Consider the following 17361-nt stretch of genomic DNA (forward strand, 5'->3'; position numbering starts at 1 on the left):
TGTTTGCTGAATTAATGCATGCATAAATGATTACCAGGCACATTATAGAACTAGCTAAAGCTCCTCCTTAGTGAGAACTTTATGTATACAAAAGCACACACCAAACACTTACTCATTCACTCACATAACTCTTGGAATTTACCCAGGAAAGGGGCCTCTCTAGGATTAGTTTAGGACCATTGCCATAGGCTATGGTGGTTAAACTGGCCCTCTTTCCAACCCACCTGGAAAAACTCAACTTTCTGTCTTCTCTTTAAATCATTTAAATCTCAGATTCCTAAGGAAGTCTTTTCCTTTATAATTTCTATTTTCTCCCCATACACAATCTTTCTTTATCTAACTGAAAGTTTGCCTTTACACAAACTGTGATATGGGAGATGAAGGGTGAATTAATCAATCCAAGCCCCTTGGTGAAGTTGGAGCGAGCAGGAATGCTGGGAGTACAGGTGACCAGTGTGCCTAAGGTGGTTCTGTTGACCTCTGGCCTTTCAGCAACTGTCATTTAGGAATGCTTTTGTTGATAATTAAAGACTCTTGGATCAGCTGGAAAGCAGTAGTCCAGGTACATAGCTGTGGTTCTAAGCTTCTTCCAAATGTTTTCCTTGAGAAGACACAACATGAATAAATGATCCTCTGCTAGAAAAAGTAAAAGAAGCTGCCTTATAGATTCTGAGACATTCGCTAGGACAATTCCGGATTCTGACACAGAGCATTGGCTATTTCAGGATAAAGTGGCTTTAAAAAAAAAACACCCAAAAAACACCTTGATGTTATTTTCAAAAATGAATGAAGCAATATGAAGTCACACTTGATATGTAGATTTAAAGTTAATTAGAACAGAACATGGATTTTAGGCTTTAAATATTCAGACTAATAGCATACCTTTTGAAAACAATCTTTTAGTGTTCTATAGAATTTTCGTTATGTGTTTAAAAGGGCTTTCATAGAATCCATTTTTAAATTTCTGAATTTAATATGTATTTCTATTGTTGCAACAATTATTGTCTAACCATTCTGTTTCATAAAGCAAAGTTTGGGGAAATTAAAGGACACTTTCTAAATATTCTTTTGATTTTGAGGCCTCTTAATACTTTCCTAAAATTCTGATTCTGATCAGATGTTCAGTTTAAAAATGATTTCCCAGGGTAAGTCTCTTCTTCTTCCCAAATCTTGGTTCATATACACAACATTCCTAGTTTTCCTTAGGATGTCCCATTCCTTTTTTCAGTTTACTCCCCTTGGAAGAGAGAAGAGGAGGCAAGAAAAAGGGGAAGTGTGCATGACACAGAGCATTTTCTATTTTATCTTTCCTAATTTGTATTTTATACTCTGTACCATGCTTGGATTTCTTAATTTCCTAGAGCAGTCCTGTGACTCACAGAAATCTGCTGTGTAATTAATCTAGTGTCAGTGTCATGAGACAAAATGTTCTATGGGAGAAAGAGGCAAGGTCAGTGGAGGGCAGTTGATGGGGTAAAACCTGAACCTCTTCCTTGGAAAAAGGTAAAGGTTAGTAAGATAAAAGAGAGTGGAAAGGATATGCTACGAGTGTGGAATAGACTGAGACGGGGAGAGATGGGGCATATGTGTGATGTGTCTGGGAGAATCAATTGATCTGGAATAGAAGATCTACTGAAACAGAATCTAAAAATCCACCATGGTCCCTGTTAGGTTGTAGGAGATTAAAACATCCTATTCACAATGAAAATACATCTTTTAAATGAATAAAAGCTGGCTATTTTAGGTTTGTTGGAGGTGGAGAGAAAGCTATGACAATAAGAGCAAATCTCCAATGTCAATCACCTGTGGCATAGTAACTAACTTAGAATAATATTGAAATGTCTTTGCATATGGCATTCTCCACAAGCCCGTCTTCTTTTATGTGTATGCATGCAAGTATATAAATTGCTGCATCCATGTCAGTTGTAAAGTAATGGCACGGAGGGCATCATAAATTACTGGAGTGATCCTCAGGAGAAGACACTGTCGTGTCTGAATGAGTGTTTCACTGCCAGAGTAATGTATGCCTTCATCTGGCCCAGCAGTCAGCATATTGCCCCGTGTTGATGGATATTGTCAGCTGGAAGCTACACTACATTTCACTGCACAATAAACATGGCTGTCAAACCCATATAAAGTGAAATCAATTTATCCTGTATGGTCAGTGCATTTTAAATGAAATTAATGTACTGTGGGTATGGTGGCAAAAAGGTAGCATATTAGTTATGCATCTTGGGATCTGAGTCTTTTCATGTAAGGGATCATTCTGTCTAGTAGGCCTAAAAGAAGGCCTGTTTATAAAATGGTTTTGTTTGCAGGGTCCTCAGAAAGTGGCCCCTTTGCCCGCCTTCATGTTTGGAAAAGAATTAACACTATCATACAGTTTGGCCCTTTTATCCTGTCTTTTGTTTGCAACAAACGATGGCCATATTTGCCAAATAATAGTGTACTTTATTGTTCTGATTTATTCCTATATCCAACACAAACGAATTTCTGCACAATCAAGGTATCTGGAAATGGAGAAGATGGGCCAGGGATTGATTGAGTCCTGTTGTTCCTGTATAATCAGTCCACTGAGCTGAAAGGATTTACTTTGTCCAGAAAGTAAAAATGTTGGTTTTAATGTATATTTTGCTTCTAAGCTTTGGGGAGTAGGTTTTCTGCTTTATACAGTAGAAGTGCTGGCTTGCCGTCTGTCTGTCCAACACTACATTTAACTAGAGAAGCTCTCAATCTACAGGAAGATGTTTCGTCATTGACACATTGTGAAGCATGCATCAGTGTGTCATGCTGGTGCATGGAAGCAAGCGGGAGCTATGTTCACTCATTCCATTGATTTATTCAATCATTCACTAATTTACCACACGTTACTAAATGAAACTCTACATGCCAGGTGCTTTACTGGGACCCAGGCCGGTTCCTGCCATATCCTCAAGGAGCTTTCAATCTAGGGTGTTACTAGACTCACCTTTTCAGAAACTATAACTAATGTCAGGAATTTAGACACAGTTTTGTAGGGGATGTTAAAGAACTACCCTTAAACAGCAGGAAGATATATCAGGACCCTTGGAATGCATGCCTTTAGTCTACTACTTTTGCATGTGAGTTGAAGACCAAACAATCTTTTACATTAAATGAAGATATACTATGTGGGAAATCCTGGGATACAAGAGGGAGTAAACATAAACACCAGCTTTAGGGGTCTCATATTCCTGGGGATGGAGTAGAAAAATTAGAGAGAGATAGTCACACAGACAGTAATAACTTTGAAGCATATAGCATAGAGGCCACAAAATGAATGCCGCCTGGAGGCATCATTACAGATGCTGTTCCTGTCCCTTCCCATCTGTCTTAGCTCACATGCTAATTCTCACTCATCCTCCAGGACTCAGCTTAGATAGGACCTCTCCTAGGGTACTAGCTGGCTGTCCTGTCCGGTGCCCTCTCGGAAACCTGTTTACTTCAGTGTTATAAGCACTTACCTTATACGCCGTGACGATTGTCTCTTGGGGTCTGTCGCCCCACTGAACTGTGAGCTACTTAAAAGCAGGGGCTATTTTATTCACCTTTGTATCCCTAGCACCTGGCCTAAAACCTAACTCACAGCAATGGCTCAATTAATATTTTTATTGACTTAATTAATTCATGAAACACACCACATTTCAACAGGCCTTGAGGGAAGAGTGGGACTTAGTGTGAAGAGTGGGAGAAGGGGCTTCCTTCCAGGCACTGAGAAGACCACTGGCCAAGGCCCAATATTGTGAAAGAGATTCTACTGGAGGGAAAGAGACAGTTTGAAGTGGCTTCAATTTCTGGCAAATGAGGCTAAAATGATAGGTAAGGGTCTGCTCTCAAAGAGAGGAATGTCATCAGGAAAGTTTAGTATAAAATAATGCCTGTCGTGATTACTTCATCATCACTTGCAACTGATTGTTTTAAAAAATGTACTAGGCGTATAAAAACATGCACCATTCATGCTGCCCAGTGTGTCTCTGAGGCCTATGTCAGAAGGGCCTGTGAATTGTCATTTGAAACTGTCTTCTGCTTCCGAGAGGTCCCTTAAAAGGAAGAGAAGGGCCTAGGGAAGGCAGCTGAACCAGGCAGCAAGCTGTGTTACATGATCCAGATAATAATGCTTTGCACCCGTCTTGTTCTTCCTGCCCTGACATTACAGGAAGTAAAGCAATGAATGGCTCTGCAGCTAAACTACAGCAGTATTATTGTTGGCCAACAGGAGGTGCCACTGTGGCTGAAGCACGAGTCTACAGGGATGCCCGTGGCAGGGCCAGCAGCGAGCCACACATCAAGCGACCAATGAATGCATTCATGGTTTGGGCGAAGGACGAGAGGAGGAAAATTCTTCAGGCCTTCCCCGACATGCATAACTCCAACATTAGCAAAATTTTAGGTGAGTGCAGCCGCTGAGGCTGACCTTCTACCCCATGAGTGTCCCAAGAATGGAAGCAGGGGCACCATTTGATACCTAAGGGAGACTGGTTTGCAGAAGTTAGATATAGCCCAGCAAGCTACCATGGGAGACTTTGTCACCACCTCTGCGTCCCCTGCCCCAGAAAGTGGCATTTAGCTTTGGGAGTTCTGACACCCACAGGGTGCCAGGGCAGGACTGACTAAAAACGCCTTTTAGAGACAAAACTATTTCTAGGATGTGTTAATACTATGAATTTGGCAACTCTGAGTGGTCACTGCTACACAGCAGTCATGGAGACAAGCTTTATCTCCTCTTCTTACTCAGTCTTCTTAAATTCCTAAGTGGCTATGAAACTTAGAAACACGTTCAGAGCCTGCAGTTTTAGGCTGTTGTATTCTTGTTCACATGTCCCTCTGAAAGAACTCATCACAGACGTGGGGGTGAGCCCCCACATCGTGTGAAGTTCATGGAGTGCAGAACAGTGCCTCTAATGATAACTTTAGAAGCTGTAAAATAAAACTACATTTACTTTAATACGATGTGACTAGTTCAAATTTCATAGCAGCGAGCTGAACACATTAGACCACAGGGCAGAGGCCCATTTTGCGGTGAATTGCCGGAGTGATCCTCCCGTTTCTCAGGATTAAACTCAAGCCTTGTTCTATTAGTGTAAAGCTTGCCTCGTGCGGATTATACAGTTTGGAATTATTGTGCTCAACATATTGAACATATTTTATTCAACACGCAGCATTACAGTCAACATGTTTCCTCTTTAAAAAGAAAAAACACAGAAGGCACTGTTCTATTTAAGCTGTCAGGATGTGACAAAATCTCAAAGGGAGCCGGCAAAGAAGCCGAAAAACATTAGAGACTTAAACTGTGGTTTTCATTTTTTAAATGTTTTGTTCAAAAGCAATAAATATTTAACCTGAGTGAATATCAGTGATCTGGACACACACAAATACACATGTTTTGTCACTGTATAAATAATTTAACTTGATTCTGAGACATTTTGAGGCAGTGACCTCTAAGAAAATTCAAAACATACATGAGATCAAATAGTGGTGAAATGTTAAAATACAAATTTCCCCCTTTTTTTTCCATTTTTCCATTGGAATTTCACAATGGATAGTAAATGTCGTTACAATTAAATTTATTTTTAGAGTTTCAGAGATATGCATAAAGGTATTATTCCTTCTAATTTAAATACCTTTCAAACCAAAATGCTCCCAATGCATACATTAAGTTTGTTCTAATTAATAGACATTCTAAAGAAAACCAAGGTTTCCTCTGTACTTAAAGTTTGATATTTAACTTTGAAAATTTTTTTTCTTTCTTTTGGCCATTTTAGCAGCAGTATGAGTAAGCTCCCAGATGGGCACAGAACTTCTCTGTTTCCATTTTGGCAGCTGTGGGGAATCTATATTATTGGTGTGCATTCTCTGAAAAAATTATTAAGAACATAGTAAGTGTATTCATTAAAATGTAAACTTTTAAGCACAAGAGCACCAAGCATCCTCTGTTAGCTGGGTTCGAAGCTGCTAGAAGTCAGGGGGACAGTGAGGAGCTACCTGCACGGACTTTCCAACATTCACAACAACCAGGAAGGAGCAGGGATGGATGGGCTATTAAAGCAGACCAGGATATTGCTGGCTACAGAGAATATTTGTACAACTTTTCCATTTGTTTATGTATGAAAAATCTCCACTGAAGAATAGCTCCCATCCAGTCAGCACAGCTGTTACCGCTTTATTTGCCAGCGAGACACAAAAATGCAATTTGATACATGTAAAAAAACACATCCCTTCTTCATCAAGTGTTTAGATAATTCTTTATAAACAATATTAGAGGAGTGAATACTTTTGCTTCTTCCTGTATAAACCATATTAAAAATTTTTGTACTTTCATTGGGACAGCTTTGAATGGACGTTTATAGTACTTGAAAATGGTGTATATAATCCCAATGGTACCTTCCGGCTGCAAAACTATCACTTCTTAAGTAGAGTTGAGGCTTTTTCATTACCCTAGGCCAGGGGAGACGGTGTGCACAGGAGGCTATGGTATATGGAGCGATAGCCTATCTGCTGAGATCTTATCAAATGATCGCTTTGCTAGAGATGCTTGGAGTGAGAGAGAGGTTTGAGTTTTTGGACCCAAGAATGTTTCTCCTGAGAGCCCTGTCACACTGAAAGGAGGCAAGATTAGGTGTTTAACCCTCTGGAGAGAGAGGGGCAGATGGGAGGGTGAGAGACTTTGGTGTGGGAGATGACCTTTAAGCAGCAAAGACATGTTTTAAAACAATGCACTTATTGTAACACCATCTTTAAGTTACTTTAAGTTATTGAGGGAAATAATATAATGTATCAAATAAAATTATTCTTTGCTCTATAGTCTAGCAGGCTAGCTGTGAGGCTCAGGGGTATGTGGTACTAGGGGCCGCTCAGAGCACAGATGGGAGGTATGCCTAGTTGTATTTGCCAGGAATATGTTACCTTCACCATTTGGGCACTTAAGGTTATTTTTATGTCCAGGGTCTCGCTGGAAATCCATGTCCAACCAAGAGAAGCAACCTTATTATGAAGAGCAGGCCCGGCTAAGCAAAATCCACTTAGAGAAGTACCCGAACTATAAATACAAACCTCGACCGAAACGCACCTGCATTGTTGACGGCAAAAAGCTCCGGATTGGGGAGTATAAGCAACTGATGAGGTCTCGGAGACAGGAGATGAGGCAGTTCTTTACTGTGGGGTAAGTGCTCCTGAACGTAGCCCCCTGGGCTTTCCCTTCCCAGCAAGAAACCGCAGGATGGCTATCCGGCAGCCTGTTTGGGATGGAGGTTAGGGGAGGGAGGAGGCTGTGACCTATCGAAGGGGCTTGACTGTGGTCACCTCCATAGTGTCGCAGGCACACAGCCTTCAGCATGGCTCCTGCTCACATCCAGACCTGCGGCAGGTCACTCCCAACCCATCGCCCCTGTCGTCGTCTCCCCAGCTAACATAAGACGCTCGGTGCCCACACACAAAGTTCCTGGTAGTGTATCTGAGCAGACACATGGGGAGAGAAAATAAAAACTGAACGTAAGAAATCCCCAGAAGCTTTCCAACTTCTCTGGGTGGTGCTTCTGACTCTAATCACAATAGTCTGCTTTTGTTGTGGGATCCACCACAAGATAATTGGCCTTGACATTGGTTAGAGGACCTCATTTCTGGCATAAGATCCAGAACTCCTGTTGCAGTAAATTATTCTGTGGTGGAAACAGTAACAATGTGGATTTTCTTGCTTAAATCAAAAACTAGACATGTTTTTGATATCTTCAAGTCTGATTTCATGTCATTTTGTTTAAAAATTAGGTAATAGATTTCTGGTATAAATTTCGACTTGGCTGACTGGCTGTCTGCATTCAGAAGAGGCCCCTGTAACCACAGTAGTCAGGATAAGTGGGGATGCAGATGCCTGTAGGTCCCAGCACAGCCAGACCCAGAAGTACAGGATGGGGGGGGGGGGGGGGAGTGCGGGGAGGGGGGAGGCTTTCCGGAGGTACCGGCGAGGCAGCTGGAATCAGATTGGGAAGACACTTGGGAAAGAATTTGCGAGAGAAAAGTAGAGTAAGTAAAGAGGAAGCTGTATTCACTGTTAACTGGACAGAGAATTGAGAAGCTGTGCAATGCCAGGGAAATAAGAAGAAAAGAGATACCTGGAAAGATAAGTAAAGAGCTTGTTAGTTTTAACGACACTCAAAAAATAACCTCATAGAACAAAAAGTTGGTTTTAGAATCCTGTATTTAAAGCATAAAATTAATTTGAAATAGTAAACAATAAAAATAACAACAAAAGAGCCAATGAAAGCAGTCTAGGCGTGATTCTAGATAGTGTGCTAGAGTGCTCTGGGAGGAGCCTGGGCTTTGGAGTTGGTGAGATTCAAACCAACTGTACCACCCACTTGGGCAGTGATTTAACTTCTCTAACCTTCTGTTTCCTCATGTGTGAAATGAAACAACAGTACCTATCTCATATGCTTGTTGAAGGGATTCAATGAGGCAGTGCTTTTAAAAGTACTTTATATAGTGCTTACTTAGTACAATACCAATAAAGGTGAATTTCTATCATCATTACTATTAAATATGGATTTACTATCACAGTAAAACTATACATTACATCACACTCGGTAATCAGTGAATTTCTTTCCACTGCAGAACCTTTTCCAGTAAAGAGGGGTTTAAGCCACTGTGTTATGTCAGGATTCTAATCTAGTAACAGATGAAGACATGCAAGACAGGATTGTCAGATTCTCCTATATTATAAATGTTTGCATTTTTTAAAATAATGCTTTTAACACCAAAAGTACAATGCAGTGTAATTGATCTGTTCACATGCTAACTAGAGGATTTATGAAAAATAGCAATTCATAGTGCACTTTAGGAAGTATAGTCATATGCAACACAAATTTAAGACCCTGTGATACGTGTTTTCTTTTAATCCTGTCAGTGTATCTCTGAGACTGTATATAATCTCTTTTGATTATATCAAAAGAATCAAAAGTTTAAGTTCGAGACCCTTTGTGATTCCCACCCTTCTCTCAGTCATGTCCCCTGTGTGTCTAGCAATACATAACGAGTCTCTTTCACCATTGTCTGGGAGGCTGTCAAAAGTTCCGTTTTAGTTCCCTGGTACTTACTTGAAAATCTGAGATGCAGTAATTCTGCTTAATTTAGTTCCCTTTACCAAAGGATACACTGAAACAGCTCTGGATCAGAATATCTGAACACATAACAATGCTTGTAAAATAACCAAGCTAAAACATACCATTCATTGTCTACTATATATTGTGTAGTTGTTTTAGATAGACAAATCACATGGTCTTCTAAATAAGAGAAAGACATAGTGGCTTCTGGCGGTCCTATGGCTGCTGAAAGGGGAGAGAGAACAAAGGTTTAAATCCCTATCTCTGTCTATGTTGTGCCAAATGACTGAGGAATTGTCCTTACCCCATTGCCTCAGAATAAGCCTGTGAGCCCTATTTTGGCACAGTCATGAGTATGGCTGTGCTATTTGAGGAAGAGCTCCTAGAAGCTAGAGAAACTAAGATCGTTGGCTGTGGTGTGCGGTGGCATAAAAGAAGCTTTAAAATATAGAGAGTAAGGATCCTGATTTGGGTCATGGGGGAGGTTCTTTATGGAAGCATCATTTTAGCCTGGGGATGAGCTATAGATGTGCAAGCAATGACCAGTGGATATCGCATTCTTTAATCCTCAATGCTGAATATTTTCTTCTGCCAAGCTTGGTCATACTTACTACATAAAGCCAGGTATTACTTCCACTTAAAGAACTGTATTTTTTTTTTTTTAACTGTATTCTCTTTTAGGTAGTTGTATTTGATAGATTATTTACTCCCTGGGGTTCAGCTTTGGAAATTGGTCTTCATTAGATGTGACGTTCTTACAAAAGGGAAAAACAAACAAGAAATTGAAACATTGCTATTGACTTATTGAGGGAATGGGTAAGATCAATATTTATTGCTGATTTTGAAAAAACATGCATAACTTTCCAGCCAATAAAATTTTGTTCAACGTGGTCATGCATTTTACTGATGATACAAATAGTAGGTCAGAGAGTTAGGTTGTTTTTTCACTTAGCTGTTATGAAATGAATTTATTAATAATATGAAATGGAGTAAAGCTAGCTCTTGGATTTAATACCCTTGATTGACAGGTTAAGTATCAGAATTTTGTAATAATTCTGATAAGAGTACTGTTAATGTTGAAATGATATTCATTAGGGTACATATAGTTACAATGCTGTCTTTTCCCAAAGAACTATGGCCAAATGTACCTCCATTTGAAAATCATTCAATAATTTACCATGAACTAATAGAGGATTATGTAGATATTATAAGATATTCAATTTGAGGCTATTTTTGGATAATAATATTGGTAAATTATTGACTACTTATCACATGCGATATACTATGCTCAGGGATTATACAGACCATTGCAAATACAACAGATTTACAAAATCCTCACAATGGAGTTGGAAAACATGATGTTCAGAGATGTTAAATAATTTGTCCAAGGCCACACAGCTAGTAAATTGCAGAGTTAAGATTTAAACCAGGCATATGTGAATGTGAAACATATGTCCTTTTCACCATTACACATACCTCGCAATTAGAGCCTACAAATTGTTTAGAGGTTGTATGTATAGTGGTTAAGAACATCAATTCTGGAGCCAGACTATTCCAGCTCAAATACTAGATGTGCTTCTTCCTGGCTCCAGAAACTAATGCAGACTGATCTTTATGCCTCTGAACTCTCCACTTGCCAAACTTACTTAAACTCTCTGTATCTCAGTTTGCCATGTATAGAATGGTGATGACAATTTTACCTAGAACATGGGACCCTTCTGAATACTGAATAACTTAAGTATATCTAAAGTGCTTAGAACAGTTTCTGTCAGAGAGTAAGCCCCAAATTAGAGTAAACATAATTATTCTAGAAAAATAATTCTATGCGCCAGGTATATATTTTATAATATAAAGAATTGCAGTCTACTGCCTTATGCTATATGCAATTTGAACATTTACCCTTTTAACCTTAATTCTAAAGAGATCTAATCAAACCTATAAGAGACTTATAAATATAATTGATTAGCATAGACAAGCCATACTTATTTTCAGTATTGGTCTTCTGCAAAGAAAGCTGGATTAGAATAAGTAAGGTAGAAAGATTGCTTTTATTTCCACTCCTTTATGCACTATCAACTATAGAGATGTATAATGTGCGGGTTTATCTCCTAATGAAACAGACTTGGTTGCCTTCATTTATAGATGCTGTAAAGGACTGAAGGTTCAGCAAACAAGAGAGCTTTGCCAAAATAAGTATGTAGTTCCTTCGCAATTGGCAAAGCTAGGCTATACTCTAGAAATATTCCGGTGATTTGGAAACCATGCAACTATGCTGGATTTTATCAGGGTCAGCTTGGACTCTCTCAGGGTCAGCTTATACTCATTACCTAGGCTGGGATGTGAGCGTTTTTAGCCATCTCTGCTCATATAAGTTGCATGAGCTGCATGTGTATACTTTTACAAACATCTGCAACTTTGGTTTTGATGTGCACATTCATTATTTGTAAAGCTTCCAATACTTACCAGCTATTCCTGTTTGTGAAATTTGCAGTGTTTGAATTTTGACTTTGCAATTGATCTGTAAAGGAAGGAAAAATGCTTTTTAGGAAAGTAATTTCCAATAGACAAAGCTTGAGCATACTGGCTGGATTTTCCATTTTGCTAATTGATTAGTCAGTCAATTGGTAAGGGCCTATTTGAAACTAGCACTGTGCCAAGCACTGTACTAAATTGATATAATATATGAGGCATTAATTCTGTGAGCTTTCAGAGAATGCTATAGATAGATAAGCCAGACACATACATGAATAGATGAGCAAATAATAATTGTTATAGGCACACACAAAATATATATTGCATAGTGCTACACATAATGTATAATGAATTACAAATTTTTATAGAAATAGCAAGTATAGCTCAGAGGAGGAGAGATTACTATACATTAGGGCCAACTATGGGTCATCCTTGAGGAAGAGGGCTTGAGGTTTGGGTAGGGTCAGCCTGGTAGAAAGTAGGGATAAAGATTTATATTTAATGTGAAGGAGAATATGAATGCATAGGATGGGGGAATATGGAAATGTTCAATAATAAAGAAGGAAGCTAGGAATTTCCCTGGCAGTAAGATAAGTAAAGACGAGTAAGATAGATAGGGTGGAGCAATATTTTGGAAAACCTTGAAATCTAGGCGTCTTCAACTATAAATAGCTACGTTCACATAATTTTTTAGTCTCTTTTTATAACAACAATGAGATAGAAAGACCATTGTGACAGTTGGCTTATGCTTTTGCAACCATAGAATCAGTGGAAACTTGGAAGGGGTCTCAGAAGTCGTATAGTTCAAGCAGCCAGCCATTGTAGAAATCCACTCTGAGTTATGCTCAAACTCTTTGGGACCAAAGAGCTCACCGCTTCCCAAAGGAACTAGTGTCTGTGGAACATCTCCTAATGCTAGAAAGTTCTTTTCTTTTACCTGAGTCTTAATCTGCCTTTTGGCTACTTTGTAGGTTAGTTCTATTCCTTTTCTTTGTTCTCTTCTAGAACAGATCTTTTCCTTAGGAACACAATCATTCAAGCATCTAAAGATGGTTATATTCACATCCCTTCTTCAGCACCTTCTCTTCCATATATCTAGTCTCATTACATGTTATCTTTTCTACATTAGGTTAGCCAGTTTTTTCATTTGTTTTCCCTCTTATTCACTAGCCCGTTCATTCATTCATTCCATGTATTCAGAAGATTTTTATTGAGCACCTCCTAGGTTCCAGGTATTATCTAAGCTCTGGAGCTATATCAGTGAAAATGCCCATCCTCATGAAGCTTTCATTCTAGTGGGAGAAGTCAGACAATCAATCAACAAGTGAATAAATAAATAACAGATAGTAATAAGTATCTTAGAATAAGGTAAAGTGGGAAAAGGGGTAGGGTGTTTCAAACTGTAGAGTACAATGTTAGACAGAGTGGCTACAGCAAACCTCACTGAGAAGATAAAACTTGAATAAAGACCTGAGGAGGTGAGGGAGCAAGCTGTGTAGATATCTGTGAGAAGAACTGGACAGAGAAAGCGGCAGCTGCGAAGGTCTTGAGGAAAGGCTGTGATTGGCTTGTTTAGGAAATAATGAGGCCAGAGTGATAGGAGCTGAATGAATAGGTGAGAAGAATAATAGATGTCAGAGAGGTAATAGGGGCCCAAATTGTGAAAGGACTTTTTGGCCATTGTGAAGATACTTAATTTGCCTCTGAATGTGATGGAAAGACACTGAACGGTTATATTCAGAAGAGTACTATGATCTGACTCAGGCTTAAAAAAGATCACTCTATCTACTGCATTTAGTATTGTCTGAAGGGCCATGGCCTGAAATGGCCAGGCTCTTACAATAAACCAGATTAGAGTTGATGGTGGCTTGGACCAGGTTTATAGGGGTGAAGGTGGCAAGAAGTGGAGAGATTCTGAATATATTACTGAGAGTGGACTGATAGGGTTTGCTGATGAATTGCATATAGGTTTGAGAGAAATATGATGACCAAGGATTGGCCTGAGCAAACAGATAGCTGAAGTTACCATTAACAAAGATCAGAAAGGCCATGAGATCAGATATTTGGAAGCATGATCAGGAGTTTAGTTTTATACCTATAAGGTTGAGATGGCATTTTGATATCCAATAATAATAATAATAATAATAATAATAATAATAAGTTTTACATATAAAACACTGGCATTTAGGAATATAGTGCTTACTATAGATATAAATTTGAGAGTTGTCAGCACACATAATATTTAAAGCTACAGAATTGCACAAGATCACCAAGAAAATGAATTTAGACTGAAAAGAGAAGAGGTTTAAGGATTGAGTCCATGGGTACTTCAGTGTTGAGATGTCAGCAAGATGAGGATGATGCATCAAAGATTAGATGGAGCAGCTAATGAGACAGGAAGAAGACTGGGAGGGTAGTCTTGGAAGACAAGTGAATAAAGTATTTCAGCAAAGAGAAAAGTGATTCACTGTATCATATGCTGCTCATGGCATGAGTCAAGTAAGGTGACTTTTGAATTTAACAGTGTAATGTGCCGAGCTGGCATGGCCATAGGTGAACCTGAGCTCAGGTCCTTGTTCCCCATACTCAAGCCCCACATTGGGCGCCATATGTGCTGCACCAGCACAGCCAGGTTCGGTGAGCCTGAGAGGGGGTGGTGAAAGATTGAGAAAAGACAGACAAAAGAGGAAAGCTGGACATGGGTGGGGCACTGTCCTCTCTGATGGAGAGCTAGTGACAGCACCATCGCCTGTAACTGAGTATTTTATAGCCAGATTCTACGAGGCAAAGTGAGGGCGTGGTCAAGATGTTTACCAAGTTCTTGTGGGTTTCGAATCTACTCAATTACATGCACCTGATCAAGCTTTGTTTACTTGCTGCACCTCTTGCAGCCCATATCACTTAGCCACATGGGGCTACAGGTTTGGACCATAAGGTCAAGCTTACAACTATAGCCTTTGGCTGTAATTGTACTGGGACTTGCACGTGGCTTTGCCATGAGAGGATCGTGTCCTTTCATTAGTCCCAGGCTTGAACCTGTCCAATCGCTGTAGCCGCTCTCCACAGTGTGATCGTTGGCAGTGTGACCTTTTCAAGCTCTGTCTCAGTGGAGTATTGGGAGTGATAAAAGTGGCTTTAAAAAAGAATTGAGTAGAAGAAATGGAGAGAGTGAATATATACAGTCTTTTAAAGAGTTATGCTTAAAAGGGGATTAGAGAAACAGAGTAGTAGCTGAAAGGGGATGTCAGTCAAGAAACAGTGTTTGGTTTTTTTTGTTTGTTTGTTTTAAAGCAGGGGAGATTATGGCATGTTTACGTGCTAATAGGAACGATCCAGGAAAGGTGGAAAATTGATAATGTGGGGAGAGACAGCTGCTGGAAAGAGGTCCCTAGAACAAGAGCAGATAGATTCAGTGCACAAGCACATTGGATTATGAATTGATCCCAAATACAGAAAGGCATGAAGAGAATTAGGGGCATAGACAGGTAGCAGATAATGTGATGACAGGAGCTTGTGAAAAGTTCCTTCTGATTACTTCTAATTTTCCCATGAAATGGAAAGCTAAATCAACTGAGAGTAGGGATGGGGAGGAGAAGTTAAGAAGGTATGAAACCATTATCTAGCAGAGTAGAAGAAAGAGTGCAAAATGATGGCTGAACAACACCAGAGGTCAAGGTCAAGTTCATGCTCATGAACTTAGAGACTAGTAAGCATGGCAGTGTGCTTTTCCAGCCAAGTTCCGCTGAGTGGTGTAGTCACAGAGTTGCCAGAGAGTGACAGTTTTCGCAGGTAAGAATGTAGAAAGTATCTGTGTGATAGAGAAACTAATTGCAGCACTTATATTGGGTAAAGAATAAATAAATATCAAATAGTAATAAGTATGGTGAGGACACAATGGGAGGGAGGGACAGTGAGCATTGATTAAAGGTTCAAGAAATTGTAGATCCTTGAGGGGTGGGAGAATTGTTGAACTGGGGAGTAGAGGAAGAAACTGGAAAGATGCTGTAGCCGCTCTCCACAGTGTGATCGTTGGTCAGAAAGTGGGATGTTTAAAATTGAGGTCAAGGAGAGGTTGTAGTTGGAAATGACAAAGTCTGCCATATGACATGAGAGTGAGCAACTGATACAGGGAGGGGGCCAGTTCAAGAAACTGAGACAGCAATGTGTCAGAATGATAATCCGTGTGGAGAGTAAGTCATCAAGAATTAGGCAGGAGTAATGTTGGAGAGAGGGCCACAGTGAACCAAGACCTGACATCTGTAAGGAATGAGGGGCAATGGCCAGGCAGAAAGTAAATAGGTCAGTGGGTGACATCGTCTAGTATCACTCAACCACCCAAGCTTTTGAATATCATATGCATCTTGCTCCAGAAAATAAGCTGTACAGGTGTTTTATTTATCTGTTGACTTGTTTTTAGTGACTCATTACCAACTTAATGTCCAAATACTGTTCAATATGTGAAACCCACTTAAAAGAATTTGATTCTGATTCAAATTGCTCAGTATCTTTCTGGTGTGTGAGCTTGCCTTTCTTGCCCCATGCTCAACATCCAGGAGAGCATTCATGACATAGGAGCGCTCACCTCCTGGCTGTGGGATTTGTGTGGCCTTGGACAAGCAACTTAAAATCCCTGAAACTTAATTGGTTACTTCATCTGTGAAAGAGGGCTTATTGTGAAGGCTAATTGTGAAGATTAAAGAAGATACCGTGAAAGCATTTAAGCATGGTCCCCAGCATAGGAGCTTAATTCAAATTTTATTTAGCAGAGCTAAAATTTGATATTTTGAGTTAAAAACACTGCAAAAAATGACCTCCTAGTCTTGGTGAAAAGAAAATGTCCTTTGTGAAAATGAAGTGTGCTCTCCACTAGCTCATGTATGGTAAGTAGTGTGTTTACAGATTAGCCCACCAAATTGGGAATTCTGTAAAATGGGTTTACTGTTGCAGTGAAAGATTTTTCTACACACTCATTAAGTGATTAAGGCAAAATTATTTGTATGGAAATTATCCAAATTTAGTAAAATGTTTAATGAGGCATTCACTGCCTTGGGCAGGTTGGCATAATAGTATATTCGTGTTTATTTGCCCAAAACTTAGGAAGCAGAAGTGTACTGTTCTTAGAATGTGGTTCTTTAAGAGGGAAATCAGTATTTTATGAGATGTTTCTAAACATAGATTTAGATTTCTCTATCATCTTCTCCTTCAGGCATTTAAAAATTCACCATGAGCATCACAGAGAGTGGATCAATAACAGGTGCTTAGTGTTAGTGGGATAACAACAGGATCGATAGGAATTGGGAATTTTTATGATACAGAAGCATGGTGCCTTGTATATCTATAAAGAAAAGAGTGATGGAATCTAAGTCACGCGACCTCAGTTCATAGGACTCTGCTGGTAGGCCTTGTTTTCTCCATCCGAAAAGTGAGCATAATAGTACCTCATGGGGCTGCCATGGTAATTGAATGAGGCAATAGATGAGAACAGATATTATATATATTATGTTAGTCAATGGTGAGGGATCATTATGATGCCTTCTAGGGAATGAAAGAGTTTATTAAAGATAAGTCATCAGATATCTCACAGAGTGATTCTAGGCCATTTTCATCATTTCTCCTCTGCTAAGATGGAAGGTACACAGGCCTTTTTGAGAAAATTATGTTCCTTTGGACATGTTGAAGAATAGCTGGGAACCAAGCTAATTCATTGATTCAGGGTACTTTCCTTTGAGACTGAGGTAGACAGAAAGCTTCAATGATAATGTGGAGGGTCAATAAGAAT

General features: G+C 39.5%; 1 protein-coding gene across 19 annotated transcripts in view; it reads left to right on the forward strand.

Annotated features, from left to right (window-relative positions):
• Positions 1–17361, forward strand: part of SOX6 (SRY-box transcription factor 6) — a 553432-nt gene that overhangs the window by 529769 nt on the left and 6302 nt on the right. For 13 of the 19 annotated variants that reach the window (XM_070428241.1, XM_070428238.1, XM_070428246.1 and 10 more), the window contains 2 exons: positions 4175–4408; positions 6961–7177. In XM_070428241.1, coding sequence (XP_070284342.1) covers positions 4175–4408; positions 6961–7177 — 451 coding nt within the window. The remainder of the gene's footprint in view (positions 1–4174; positions 4409–6960; positions 7178–17361) is intronic. The other 6 variants (XM_070428248.1, XM_070428249.1, XM_070428257.1 and 3 more) reach the window with 1 other exon arrangement.

Source organism: Myotis yumanensis, unplaced genomic scaffold (assembly GCF_028538775.1).
Source record: "Myotis yumanensis isolate MYYU_CA2020_CCGP unplaced genomic scaffold, mMyoYum1.0.hap1 SCAF_10, whole genome shotgun sequence".
NCBI classification, from domain to species: domain Eukaryota; kingdom Metazoa; phylum Chordata; class Mammalia; order Chiroptera; family Vespertilionidae; genus Myotis; species Myotis yumanensis.